The sequence below is a fragment of the Sinohyriopsis cumingii genome, unplaced genomic scaffold, assembly GCF_028554795.1.
Source record: "Sinohyriopsis cumingii isolate HCF-2022 unplaced genomic scaffold, ASM2855479v2 utg000555l, whole genome shotgun sequence".
NCBI lineage: Eukaryota > Metazoa > Mollusca > Bivalvia > Unionida > Unionidae > Sinohyriopsis > Sinohyriopsis cumingii.
Window position 1 is genome coordinate 879,714 of NW_028315910.1, and position 15,695 is coordinate 895,408.

Here is a 15,695-nt window from a genome sequence, read left to right on the forward strand (position 1 = left end):
ATGGAAAGTTTCAGCCCCAAAGAGCTCTTCGAGATTACTAACAAGCTAATGTCAATGAACAAATCTAAGCCACTTCCAACTACCTTTTCTCCAGTCGACCTTCCGGACATGTTTGCAAATTTCTTCCGTGACAAAGTACAAACCATTAGAGATAAGCTTGACACCACAATTTCAATTGACTCGTCGTCACCATACAGTTAGGATACAGAATTTGAGCGGCAACCATTAGCAGCATTTGAACTTGTCTCTATGGATTTCCTACGTACAATCCTGATGAAGAGTGCACCAAAGTCATGTGAACTTGATCCAATTCCAACATCACTGCTGCTTGAGTGCTTAGATCCAGTATTGCCTTCACTAACTGATGTTATTAATACCTCTCCCTCATCCGGGGAATTCCCATCATTTTTCAAAACTGCCATTGTAAAGCCTCTGCTGAAGAAACCAACACTAGACCATAACGATTTAAAGAACTGCCGCCCAGTTTCTAATCTCCCATTCATATAAAAAATCTTAGAAAAGGTTGTTCTATCCCAGCTTGTATCTCATCTAAATTCAAACTGTCTTTTTAGCAATGTACAATCTGCATATCGCCCTTGCCACATTACAGAAACTGCTCTTCTAAAAGTAGTTAGTGACATTCTCTCTGTGTTGGATAGCGGAAAGATTACAGTCTTCACCCTCCTTGATTTGTCTGCAGCATTTGACACAATAGACCATGATATATCACTTCACCGTCTCCAGCATGTATTTGGCATTCATGATACAGCCTTACTGTGGTTCAAGTCCTACTTGGTCAACAGGACACAAATTGTATCTGAAGAGCTCTTTGCAGCTAGAACTTTCCGTATCCTAGTGCTGTAGTGGGCTGATTACGCTGCATTGACTATGTTTGTGACCTTCTTAGCGGCTTCATAGATTTGCTAATGAATACTGAGTCTTGTGGAAAGTCAAAGCCTCTCGGCTTCACGCTGGTCTCTTCTGACAGTGAGAAGCTGGTCCCTATCACTGCTATACCACGGAGAACACTTTTGAATTGACACTCAGTGCTTGGTTGCTGCAGCATGATTGTCAAACACTGAACGCAGGAAGTTATCGAGTTGTTCTGCTGTAGGAGGTAAGCAAATTGTTATGTTTGCTTGGATGTCATTCATTAGTTTGGTTATATTTATCATACAGAGGTTTCTCTTAGTTGCAAATAAAGGTGTAGGGTTTGGGACTGATAGATCAAGATGGTATATAACGCAGAGGTGATCTGATGCAAGTTCGTTGGATACCATGGAGGACCGTATAATATTATCATCAGCTTTATGAAGAATCCAGTCTAAAATGTGACCAGGTTCATGGGTGGGTTGGTTAACTGACTGTTTTTGAGGTTGAAAACATGAATGAAATCTAGAAGTTGTTATGTATACGGGTTTCCAGGACAGTCAAACTGAAAGTTGAAATCTCCAAGAATAATCAGGTGGTCACCTATCGAATTGCCATACTCCAAGAGATTCGGAAACTGCTCCAAAAAGAGAGGTTCAGCCAGCTTGTTTTTTTTTCTATTAGGAGGAGGGCGGTAAAGGCAGAAAGTAAACACTGGCCTTTGTTCCAGTGTGAGTGTGGTTTGGACTAGTTCAAACGATGTGTGGTAGAAACTGAAGGTTGTGGTGTGGTTAAGACGTTTGATCGTGGAGTTCTTTGCGATGACAGTAATTCCACTTTCGCGAGAGTGGCTGGGAACGATTTGATGGAGTAACCGGTGGGTGTCAGATTCGCGCACTTGCTATCATCGCCTAATGTTTTATCCACGTTTCTCTCAGGAAAAAGACGTATATATTCTGATTGTTGATAAAATGAACTATTTTTCTGCGCTTTTCCGGTGGTCCTACTGATTGGGCATTGAATAATGCGATACGCAGTGGTATCTCCTGGATAGTTGACACAAAGGTTGACGATTTAATAGGGATTTGAATTGGTTATCTAAATTAACGGCCGAATTTTTAAATTGTCGAGCCGGAAAGGGAGAAAGGGAGATAACTGAAATTCTTCTTCTTGTTCTACGCAGGCTAGCTTTGAAACAATGTTTCTTTTTTCGCTTCCGTTTACATTTAAGTAATGATGAATGCAAAGGGGCTCGTATCGTTTGTTTACAGTTGACCTGTCATGCATATACTATATAACTACAAAGGACGACACTTATCTCCTTGCTCGCGGGACCTATTTAAGAATAAATGCTATTTCAAGCTACGCTTTGGTACCGATATTTAGCTCAGGCTTTCGACTGTGTATCCCTATCAAAAGTTTGACTCAATATCATACCGTTAAGGAATGCAAAATCATTTTCCCACGCTACTGCTCGACATGGCCGTGATTGCGCCCGCTTAATATGAAAGAACAACGCGCTAAATGGAATACTACCTTCTCATTGACCAACTGGAAATAAGTTATTAATAAATACAGGAGGTCATTTTCTTTTAACCTAGGTGAGGACAGTATTCCCATTCAGCGGGTTCTATCTTGGTATTAAAGGTATGATATAGTAGGGATGACATCGCATCAGCCCATAGCTTCATTGGCTAACATGCAAGGGCCACTTGAAGGAGAAGTAGAAATCCTCTGTTAAAATATACCATAGGTACAAAATGGAATTGTTGATACGAACAAGAAAATATTTAATGTTCAAATTTTGATTTGTAATCTAAAACACGAAATATACGCTCAACGCACACACACCATATTATCCACCATCCTGTATTTTATTACTGTCCACACACATCTCTCTCTCTCTCTCTCTCTCTCTCTCTCTCTCTCTCTCTCTCTCTCTCTCTCTATATATATATATATATATATATATATATATATATATATATATATATATATATATATATATATATATATATATATATATGATATCCAGTCTGATTAAAATCAGATCTCTACTGTCCTCTGTAAAGATCTGACAGCGGCTGTTTAGGGGTCAAGCTCTGGTGACCTGTGTTAAAGTCATAATCGCTAATTTTATCAGCCAATCAAAGGACATCTTACATCTTCGCGTTTGAGAGACTGAGAAGTGTGACTGACAAAGGACAACGACTTGATTAAAATTCAGATCTTTGAAAGCTGCGTTTCCATCGGCTAATTCAAGGGTCACCGGAACATGAACACTACCCTAAGCGGTCGCTGTCATATCTTCACGTAGGACAGTGGAGATCTTATTTTAATAAAACTGGTGTATATCTGTGTTATGTGTGTTAATAATAATAATAATAATGAGGACTTTGTATAGCGCCTAATATTTAGAAGCTCTAAGCGCGTTGCAGCATTAGACAACACCTATAAGATAAGAAACATAATAATATTATTACAAAAACAAACATGAAATTCGAAAAACATTAAACAATAAAAAAACATGCTGAGAATATTTCAGGCAGGAAACATTATTAGGTCTTTAAGTTTGTTCTTGCAGTCGAAATAAGTGAGTTTTGAGAGCCCTCTTGAATGTGACCATTGTGTCTTTGTGTCTAAGTTCAGTGGGCAATTCATTCCACGTTGCTGGGCCCTGGTATGCAAAAGAACGCTGTGTTAGGAAAATATATTCAACCCTTTATGGGGTTCTTTTAGGTTTGGATTTGGATGTTAGTCGACTCTTCTACGTGTGAATGAAAATTTAAAACCCCACCTCACAATAATGAGTATTTAGCAGCTATCCTAGTGGATTGTATTGCCTACCACATGATTTATTTTTACTTAGACCAAAGGCTTATGGCTTGTTTCAGTCGACATTAGATATGTCAAACAGTTATTTATATAATGGAAAACAGTGTCAAAATAGGTCAAAATATTACTAGTATGTTAGATACCTTCAAAGGTGTTCCTAAAGAATCCATTTTTGGACCGATTCTCTTTAATATTTTTAATGACGTAGATGTTTTGTGTAAAGGGTTGTAGCTTGTATAACTATGCAGATGATAAAACATTATTTAAATCTGATAATGCCATATCGAGAGTTATTACATCTCTACCAAAATATAGCAAATCCCTAATTAGATGGTTTTCGTAAAATAAATGTGCAGGTTAACCGAGAAAAATTCCATGCTGTCGTCGTTGGTACCAAATCTTACGATAAAAAAGTGATACTTAATTTAGATGTTATTGCAATAATGCTGAGATTAAACTACTATTTTTTACTGTTGATTTTAAGCTTAATTTGAATACTCATACATCAAATATATCTAAGAAGGCTGCAAGGCAATTAAATGGTCTGAGACGGATAGGAAAACATTTGAACAGACTAGGTAAAGTAACAATTTATCACTCATTTATTATGTAAAACTTCAGTTACTGCCCATTAATTTGGTATTTCTGCGTCGAGCAGAATACAAATAAAATCGTAAGAAATCAAGAACGAGAACTCCGTCTTATTTATGATGACTAATAGTTCCTGTGACTATTTATTGGAAAAATCTAAATTACCGTCGCTTAAGACTCAGAGAATGAAAACCGTTACTTTGGAGACTTTCAAAATTGTAATTAAGACTTAGTTATTATACATAATAACTCATATTGTAAGTAAGACAGTTATTATATATAATAACTCATATTGTAAGTAAAACTAAGTTATTATACAAAATAACTCATATTGTAAGTAAGAGTTATTATACAAAATAACTCATATTGTAAGTAAGAGTTATTATACAAAATAACTCATATTGTAAGTAAGAGTTATTATACAAAATAACTCATATAACTTCAGATGTGCAAACTCTGCTGATATTCGAAGGCAAAGGACATCTAGGTATGGTAGGAATTCTTTCAGATATGAGGCGGCTTGCCTGTCGAACTCTTTGCCAAATGAAGCTCAAAATATTGTCACATTTAACCAGTTTAAAACTGATATTAATAGCTATTGTAGTGGGACAAAATGTTCAAGCAATAATTATAAATCTCAGATGATGATTACCCATGAATGAGGTTAATAAATGGTATGGATATGTTGCTCTGCTTGCGTACTAAGACTATTTAATCTCATTCACTTATCGATAATGCTTCCCTGCTTTTAACGTTTTCATAGTCTGCTATCATCTGCATGCATTTTGTGTTTTATAAGTATGTTTGTAAATAAGTTACAGTCAGTTGCAACAGTTCATAAAAGTTCATGTTACTGTTGTATGCCCACTTTAAATAAAATTTACTTTATTTGTTTTTAATCTACGCTATACAGCCATCGTTCGGAATATCTATGGAGCGTATCAAATTACTTCGAACTATTGGAATCGATAGAACGTTTAGGATTTAGGATTTCATTCACCATAATGTAAGTTATCTTTTAATTCTTTCACTTTGTATTTTAGGAAAGTAAATTAATATTTTAATTATACAAAACTTGTTGGTAATAGTTTGTGACGTGTCGAGTTTCTTATGTCGTCACTGTGGTAGGTGTGGGGTGGGGTGCTTCCAGCATTTTATTTAAATTATTATAGAAGCCCCACCCATGCTCAAGTTTGGTTGGAAGTTAAATTAGTGAAATATAGATGTAAAGCTCAGAGCCCCCAGTCAGCAATGCCAACGATTAAATGACTGAATATACAAAAAAAGTGAAATTCAACGAACAACAATTTAATGACAATTCAGTAATCAAATGATTAAAATTTCCCAAGTACTCTCCTTCCGTTCGACCTTGTGATATCCTACTGCATCATTTGATTTGTAGTGTGAGATAGCTTTCCACATGTCCTTGTATTCTACTCATATGTGTATTCTCCTCTCCTATTCCTCCAATTCCTCTCTTCTTCCTCCCGACTTCCTCCAAATTCCTTCTCCTCCTCAACTTCTCTATATTCCTCCTCCTTCTCCACTTTCTCCTCCTCGACTCCTTTTCTTCCTTCTCCTCTACTCTTTCTACCGACTAGACTTGTAGACTCCGACTGCTCTTCTAGTTTCACTTCCGTCTCCCCTCTGAGACTCGGAACTTAACTGAACCGGAAGTGTTGCCCCCCCCCCCCCCAAGAAGCTTCCGATGAAAACAAGGACGGTACAAAATTTTCCTAAGCCCTCTCATCTCGCACTACACCCAGTCCATCATCAGATAACGGCTATTAAATTTCTTCAGTCACGCATTTATTCACATCGAAATACTAATACCTTCTTGACTGATAAAACAACGTCGTAATAAAGGCTTGGTATCAATTAATTCTCATACATATATCAATAAATTGCGTAACATCAGTACATATTCCTAATCCATCATACTGAACAATATCACAACAATCAGACGCATTTCTTTACATTACAACTCATACAAAGTACACAAATATTCAATTATCCATGCATCCATATTAACTTATCTTACACACTTCAATCATTTTCCAAATTCATAATTCAAACATGTGTAAATTCTAACATATCACATGAATAACTGCAATAGTTTACTACGAAGTAACCTAATAGCGAATTACAAAATTAATTCGGACCACAAGCAAACAATCTACATAATTCCCTACATAATAATCAAGCTCATTTCTCAAAAATGCATGTAAATTAAACACTACAAAGGTAATTCTACGCAATAAACGATCATAGTAATTAAGTATACATACTACACATCATTACAATCACAATGCCGTACTATTCTGTAAAAATTGAGCAAACAACTTACTGACCTTTACGAAGCTTTGTCTTTCCTTAGAATCTGCTCTTTAAGTTTTACCGCCAAATTACGAGTGGCTCTCTCAGAGTAACCATATTGCTCAGCAATCTTCCCAGGCGAGACTAACCTTTCGCTTGCTAGTTAGAAGTTATAATTCAGATCGAAATTGTTATCACACTCTCTATTTCAAATTCCGAATGGATGTCATTTTGACCTGATCCAATCAAACTTAGCGGACAAAATCCTTCTCGCTGTCTATCCACGTGGGGACGGATTTAGAACACACCCCATTTCCCCTTCGCGGTTCCTCTGATCTTTGCGGCAATGTTTGGACATCAAAACATGGCTTGTAATAATACCTTAGTTTACCTTCACACGAGCATCTGTCAAAATCTGAAAGTTTTCTATCATGATTTTAAAAGTGATTTAGAGTTTGTAAATTATGTGTTGTTTTGGCTTTTGTATAGTTTTTCATAAAAATCTTTTAGATGATTTGAAATATATTTTCGACCTGTTACCCTTGTTCCATCTTCCATAATTAAGTCTTTTATTGTTTAGTTTGTGTAATAGTTCATTTCAAGGTTCAGGAAATATTTATAATTTTTTTTCACCGGACTCATACTACCTTGTTTTGATCTTAACGTTACAATTTCCGCCTCTTTCTTCCTCATTTCTTCTAAATTTGCTTGTATTGTATTCAGTTCTCTTATAACAGAAGGGTTATTATTTTGATTCACTAAAATATGTACGGTCTGTATTTCAGTATGTAATGTCTGTATTTCAGTATGTAAGGTCCGTATTTTAGCTTCGACTTTCTTTAAATTTTGTTTCTCAAGTTTTACCTAAGCTTGAGAATAGCTAATTGATTCTGATCTTACAATCATTTTAAGGATTTCAAAAATCAATTGATCATTGCAAGCTAATTTCACCTCAAGTGGGTTTTTCTTGTCGCCGACACAATAATATCCATCTACTTGACCAAATGAAAATATTCTTCTTGCTTCAATATCTTTAAACTGAATTTTCAGTATCCAGGACCTCTGGGCACTGCGGATATCAATACTTGTAGTGTTATTGCTGAATTGTCTCTTTTATAGCCAGGAATAATGGATTCATCAAGACAATCTGAAAACATATCCTCTGAGACTAAAATATAGTCCAACAGATTTTGTTTCACAGGATTTGTCCGTCACCAAGTAAATATTATACTCTCTGGATTGACAGCTCTCCATGGATCCACTAAGTCAAGCTGATTCTTGATATACTGGACTGTAGCTCGGGCCATGGCGTGTTTATCATGCTGTGTATTATAAGAATGAAGCTCCATGTCCTGAACAACATTCCAGACACGAAAAATAATAACAGAATTGTTTTTCAAAAGGTATGATATCCTCTTTAAAATTCCAAAAACACGCCTCAGCAATATCATCATTATGGTCGTATAGATTCACCAGCGTAAATCTCAGTCCACGAACTGATATGCCTAGAATAATGTATCTGCCCTGACCATCACATCTGCTTCTATTAATGCATAACTCGAAATTATTTCTAAACAGGATGGCAACACCTGCACTATTGGCAGATTTTGCCTCGTCGTAATTTCCAATCTCAGCAGTACTATCTGTCTCCTGTAGACATATAATGGATGCATTCTTGTGTTTCACCAAGCAGAAAATATATATTCTTTTTTAATTCGAACTATGTATACCCCTAACATTCTTTGATATAATTTTAATCTGGGTGTCCATTGCTAGGTCTGTTTTTGAACTGAATTTCACAGAGTTTATATAACTAGGCATTACACAACCGATGTCATAAAAAAGAACTTTCATACACCCCTTGAGATACACTCTTACACGCACAACACAACATGTTTTAAAAAAAAAGCCATTAGTGTAGTACAATATCATGCCCCATTGGGTACATTTATGATGTTGTCCAAAATAAAGACACACGAGGTCTGTTCTACACGAGGGTGTTTGTATACAAATAAACTGTTAACATCAATATAGCGTAGATGTACCCGCCCCCCCCCCAAAAAAAACCTATTAAAAAATACAGCATTTGCTCGTTCATTTTCTTCCTCTCGCGTATGATTCGAGGGTACAGTCATGGGGTATAAAACGCTTTGACCTATATCAGTAACAAATAACAACGCCCCATTCTGATACTGCTAATAACTCATTTCTTTTTTCTTTTTTTTATACTATACATTTTGTACATAGAAGTACGCCCTACTTAGTAAGACTGGAATGCCCTAAGTTTAATCCATCAACTTAAATATCGGTTCGTTTCGTTTTCCGTTGGCCAACCAAATCTATTCGTGTGAATTTTATGATTTAACGTATAACACTTGTTAGAGTCTGCTTTAGGTCCATCGAGTATTAACATCAATACTTCTTGGACGACCAAGTCGAGGCTACGACATCGTTCTTACGGTACATCATGAAGTGTATCCACCTCCGGACTTCGAAGGAATTTACCTGGCTCAGTTACTATGACTGAGGAATATTTCATCATTGTATTGTCTGTTGCATTGATTATCAGATTTTCCCTTTGCGAACCAATTATAAGAAATAAAATATTGTATTACAAGGTACTAAATGTTACTATTGCTACATGTACAATCTGTCCGTCTTACGCTAAATTTCAGCTGTTATTCGCTTCTATTCATGTGACGGACTCTTGTCGTTTGAGTTGAATATTTTGAGAGAAAGAGTTGTTAAACGTTTAGACTGGTTTGAAACATATCCCTGATTCATATACAGTTTTGTTCTTATTCTTGTAAACCAGTCAATATAATGGCGACCTGCATTGGAAGCATGCGAAATGTTCTTTGCAGACGATCTTTTAAGCTCACTCTTCCTTGTTTTCTTATTTCCCGCAGATGTTTTTCCGAACTGAGTAGTTTTAAAGGTATTCCAGTGTAATAGCGTTCAATGTGGATACAATTTTTTTCTTCTAATTTTTAATTTTGTTTTTAACATTACGAATCTAAAGTAAAAGTCATACAGGTCATGTAGGAGTTTAGTCCGAGTTTCCTCTGACCCTTGTCACACCATTTTTGATATTTAGACATTTATGTTGGGTGTAGGGTCACAGTCTATTCCCTATCGAAAAGTTGGAATTCGCCGACACTATTTGGTGTCGGCATGGGGTAGCCGCTTACATGCTAGTAGCTACGATGTCGTAGCCTCAACTTGATTTGTTGTGGTTGAGGCTACGAACTGATCCCATATCATGTAATGGAAGAAAAAAAATCATCACTAAAGTCAGAAAAACAAAGTGTAGAAATCAACTACATAATTATAATCTTGTTGTGCAAGAAGTTTGGCTTATTTTGAATTTATTAAGCCCTTACACGATAAAATAAATTGGCATGGTTACTCTAATCTTATCCTATCCGCCATGACAGATAACGCGAGACTCTCGCCGTGACCCCTTTTCTATGTAAGGCTTGCCAGAACATATTTTTGGATATTCTACGCTATATTATTATCAATTAAGTGCGAATAATCGCTTCTTGGTTAAATGTCAAAGTTGCCGATAAACCGTATTTACTTTTAATGCGCAGAATTTCTGATCCAAACGGCACCAAATTTTTACTACGATTTGTTGACATTTCCAAATAAGGCGTCAATGTCCTTATATGGCACACAAACAAATGTGGCTGAGAACGGAAGTAATCATTATTTGAAATAACATAGCGGACGATCTAAACGAAAATATTGGCTGAAAAGAGTAAATGAGATTTTACAACTATTTCTATAATGATTTTTGATGCTTCCGGTATTAAATAAGAGGACTACTCTATTTATTGGATTATGTGCAAGGAATATGTTTAAAGTGTTATTATTAGGCTAAAAGAGCGCTGGGTGTGATTCACACCCGGCTTGCTCCATTAACACGTATATGCTCATGTTAGTACCCTGTCCACGAGGTACGAGTAAGGGTACTAATATTAGTACTACTTACTAGCCTGCTATTGTCTGACTCTACATCACCGTTTATTTGTACCCCTGTATCGATTTCAAAAACGAGAAAGTTTAATGTGATAAAAAGTGCACAGAACTAAATCAATTTAATCACTGATTTATAATTTCTAACCTGACTGTGACCAGAATGGCACTAATGCTGGTATCCCTTGCACCATTTCATGCTTAATGGACTTTCCATAATAACACAGCACCATATTGTGTACACTACAGGCTAGTTTATTTCCATCAGACAACATAATGATGTAGTTCATTTTGTTCGGCAACTGCCGGATAATTCTGTAAATTACATACTGTTGAGAGTTTGGAATTATATCCCTTTGCATATATGAACATATAAATTAAACCACTTGTTAAATCCACATGAAAAGCAAATTGGTAGTTGTCATTATTTTCCTTTGCTTGGTTTGACATTGTAAATATTGGAAGCAGACGACTTATGTATGTACATATGCAGGCATGAATCACCCCTTTGCTGAAAATGGACTTGTCCAGAAACTGGAAATGGATCCGAGCATGTCCATCTATTGCACTTAAAACTTCCGTTAAGCATGAAACGCACATAAGATGACGGTGTTAGGGCCACTCTACTCACAGTCAGGTTAGAAACTATAAATCAATGAATGAATTGACTAAGTTCCTTGCACTTTTTATCATATTAAAGGTTTCCATTATTTAAATTGGTAGGAGGGTACAAACAAATGGGTTTGTATTGTCAGACTATTGTCCTACATGTAAGACCTTGACGCGGCTTATTTATGTTGTGGGCGTCAAGGTCTTAAAGCCTAACTAATGGCACTATGTAGCGTGTTTCGATGGCGACTAACATCGTTATGAATGTAGAATTTTCAGGAATATTTCACACAACTGACAACTAAAATAATGACGCTTTTCTACAAAGTAAAGTCATAATGTGTTAGTCAGACTTTACTTACTCTGATGTCTCTTCTCTAATAAATTCAAATTCTCACAAAAGAAGTGGACCTGTTTTCAAATTTCGTTGGCCTACATTTCACTTGGCTGGAAAGCCGGGAATGCCGAAATTGGGTTAAGTTGAAATATTACTCCTTAACGAAATAATAAAAATATATTATGCCTATTGGAACTATAAGAAACGGTTCCTTTCATTCAAGAAACATATCCCCAACATATAGACCTACTTGAACTTACTTTGGCATACCTTGACTACAACAACACCACCACAGAAAATTGTGGTGATATGTTTAGGAAAGAATCATTAATTCCGATATATTTGTTTTATCTTCTTTCTTCTTTATGATGACTGTCCTGGGGTGGTGTAATTGTTGGGTTACCAACTCTGTATACATATATTTGTAGAACAGAGTATCCCCTAGGGGTGCAAGATTGGGGGTCAAAATTCCCCTTGTATCAAAAATGGGGGTCAGACTGAATAAAAAACAAACTCTGATATCAAACTGAGGGTGAAATAAATTATCTGGGGGTCTCTGAAGCACAAATGATGGTAAAGGGAAACACTGTAGAAACAACATGGAATTCAATCAGCTTCTACCATGTAGTGATTCATAATGATATATCAAATTGCTATTAATCCATATTTTCATGTTTGATAATAATCCACATATTCATATATTTGATAGACCAATTAAATGGAATGATTTTCATGTAAATTTTTGAGCTAATGAATGTTGAAAAGTTAAACAATGATTTTTTTTCCCATTTTTTTCATGGTGTCTGTATTAATACCATGCTGTATTGGTAATGTATTATATCCATAATAAGCATCATTATAACAAGGGATAGCTGTATATCACATTCTTAAACAATACAGTAACTTAGAATATTATAAATCTTATCATTCATTTGTGCACACTCGCATGTAGCGATAAATTTTCAGGACCTAAATATTTTGAGTTATCATGGATTATACATGAGTGCATGAGAAATGCCATAAAATCCCATCTATTCTCTTCTCCCCCCCCCCCATCCACTCCCTCTCCTTCCTTTCTCTCCATTGTGGCTAATGAACCATACATCTTTTATATTTATTATGTATCACACTGGTATGACTACATATATCAAGTTAAGTCAAAACATGTTAAACAGTGTACAATACAATGTGACTAATTGTAATTTTTATATATTTGACCTTTGAACTTACAACGAGATGCCAGAGGGTAAGATGTTCTGCAGAATTTCTGCCTTTAAGTTTAGGACATGATAAGGATGTGTGCAGAAGAACAGATGGGAAAAATGAATAGACAGTATCACCAATTCTAAAATGGGAGGGGGTGGATGAATAGATGATATCACCAATTCTAAAGTGGGGGGATGGATGAACAGATGTATTAACAGCTCTAAAGTGTGGGGATGGATGAATTGACAAAGGGTATCATGATATCTCCAATTCTAAAGTGTGGGGATGGATTAATTGACAACGGGTATCATGGTATCTCCAATTCAAAAGTGTGGGGATGGATGAAATGATAAAGGGTATCATGTTATCTCCAATCTAAAGTCTGGGGATGGATGAATTGACAAAGGGTATCATGTTACCTCCAATCCTAAAGTGTGGGGATGGATGAATTGACAAAGGATATCATGTTATCTCCAATCCTAAAGTGTGGGGATGGATTAATTGACAACGGGTATCATGTTATCTCCAATCCTAAAGTGTGGGGATGGATTAATTGACAAAGGGTATCATGTTATCTCCAATCCTGAAGTGTGGGGATGGATGAATTGACAAAGGGTATCATGTTACCTCCAATCCTAAAGTGTGGGGATGGATGAATTGACAAAGGGTATCATGTTATCTCCAATCCTAAAGTGGGGGGATGGATTAATTGACAACGGGTATCATGGTATCTCCAATTCTAAAGTTGGGGGGTAATGGATGAATTGACAAAGGGTATCATGTTATCTCCAATCCTGAAGTGTGGGGATGGATTAATTGACAAAGGGTATCATGTTATCTCCAATCTAAAGTCTGGGAATGGATGAAGTGACAAAGGGTATCATGGTATCTCCAATTCTAGAGTGTGGGGATGGATGAAGTGACAAAGGGTATCATGATATCTCCAATTCTTAAGTGTGGGGATGGATGAATAGAGAAACGGTATCATGATATCTCCAATTCTAGAGTGGGGGGATGGATGAAGTGACAAAGGGTATCATGATATCTCCAATTCTTAAGTGTAGGGATTGATGAATAGAGAAAAGGTATCATGATATCTCCAATTCTAAAGTGGGGGGATGGATGAATTGGCAAAGGGTATCATGGTGTCTCCAATTCTAAATGGTGGGAATGGATGAAGTGACAAAGGATATCACAATATCTCTGAGTCTAAAGTGTGGGGATGGATGGATTGACAAAGGATATGGCAGTATCTCCAATTCTAAATGGTGGGTATAAAAATATACCGGTATTCTTTGAATGTCCTTTATAAACAGGTTTCACTGCAACAAGTGTATATTTTTGTTATTCAGCAGATGCAGTTCCTTTCAAGGTGTTACAGAAGATAAGGCAGCAGCAGGCAGATAACAGTGTTTTAATAACCTTGAATGAAAAAAGCTGTCCAGTGGCTCTCTATGACTTCTGTGAAAAGTATGGGAAGATAAATTACAGTGCCTTTAATTATCCACCTGGAGGAAAGGTATGTTAAACACGCAAAAGTGGTCCAACAGATTTCAGAATATAATAGAAGCACATTAGACCTCCCTTGAAAAAGAATTTTGATCGTCAGTTAGCATCCAAACTTTCTTTTTCCTTTTTTCTCTGTCATTATTATTTGATATATGTTGTGACTACATTATGGGCTTGTAATTAGTATAGAAAAATTTAATGGCATCATATTGCAGCCCACTAGGCAACACTACTTTGTATAATAAAGTGAGTTTACCTTTGGGTAAAAAAATGTCCATACAGCAGTTGTTTATTCTAGTTGAGTAGGAGCTGCTTAGAGCATTGAATGCTGGTGCAAACATTGCTTATTTTTTTTACCTGATGTGATATTTGGTGGAACTATGGACATTACCCTTGAACACTGTTGTCTGAATTGTGCAATATGAAGGGATTAGCTGGTATTTTCACATTGGTCGAGAAGTAAAAAAAACTGTTTTGATAAGTGTCGACACCGTCAGTTACTTACCCAGGACTTGTCTTCACAATTTCTATGGCGTATCTACTGACCTTTTATTGGCACAATTTGGCTTGGAGAAGCCTGTGTTGTATAGATTCATGATAAAATTCTTGCAGACGTCACTGAAAATGAGCAAGTCAGATGGCATTTTTTACAAGTCTGGACCTCAGTCTTAAAGCATTTTTCATGCATACCAGATTGATTGATGGATGAAAGAATGGATTTACAGATGGACACAGGGAATCCTGTATATACATTAGAGGCCAGGGTAAACATTTTTGCTTTTTTTTTAAATAGAAATTTGTACATTACTCGTAAGTAAGATTTTGTCTTGCGATGAATATGCATTTATTTAAATTGAGTTGAATAAGACCCTGTCTTACTATCTCTGTCTGTCTGTCTGTCTCATGTCTTTCTCTTGCTCTCATAAAAATCTTGTGGTGTCTTGTTATTTTCTTCTTTGCCATCCATCAGCCCAGGATGTTGCTGGAGTTTTCAACACACGAGGAACTAGAAGCACTTCTCGATGATGTGACCTTATTTCAAGATGATGCATTACTTTGGCACACACGACATGTCCATTGGGGATATTCAAATCATGGTTCACAGTCACCTTCCAGGCAGCCATTTATGCGTCAGATGTCTCAAGTAATAAAGCTGACAGAATTAATGGAATGTAAATCTGTAAGTAGTCTGTATAGTGCTTTCAGTGAGACTGAGGACTGAAATGGAGTTGTATGGCATCTCTTGTATATAAGGCCTTAGATTGAAATAGAGATGTATGCCTTCTCGCTTATAGAATGCCTTAGATTGAAATAGAGCTGTATACCTTCTCGCTTACATTATGCCTATGTTCAGTTGCAGTATAGATGTATACCTTCTCTCTTATAGAATGCCTTAGATTGAAATAGAGTTGTGTGCCTTCTTGCTTACATAATGCCTATG

At 36.3% G+C, this 15,695-nt stretch overlaps 1 protein-coding gene across 1 annotated transcript in view; it reads left to right on the forward strand.

The window, feature by feature from the left end:
- Nucleotides 1-9,432: 9,432 nt before the first annotated feature.
- The window catches only part of LOC149773794 (poly(A) RNA polymerase, mitochondrial-like), a 51,808-nt gene continuing 45,545 nt past the window's right edge, over nt 9,433-15,695 (forward strand). Inside the window, exons 1-3 of the mRNA XM_089946011.1 lie at nt 9,433-9,550; nt 14,098-14,264; nt 15,225-15,434. Coding sequence (XP_089802137.1) covers nt 9,436-9,550; nt 14,098-14,264; nt 15,225-15,434 — 492 coding nt within the window. The 5' untranslated portion in view covers nt 9,433-9,435. The remainder of the gene's footprint in view (nt 9,551-14,097; nt 14,265-15,224; nt 15,435-15,695) is intronic.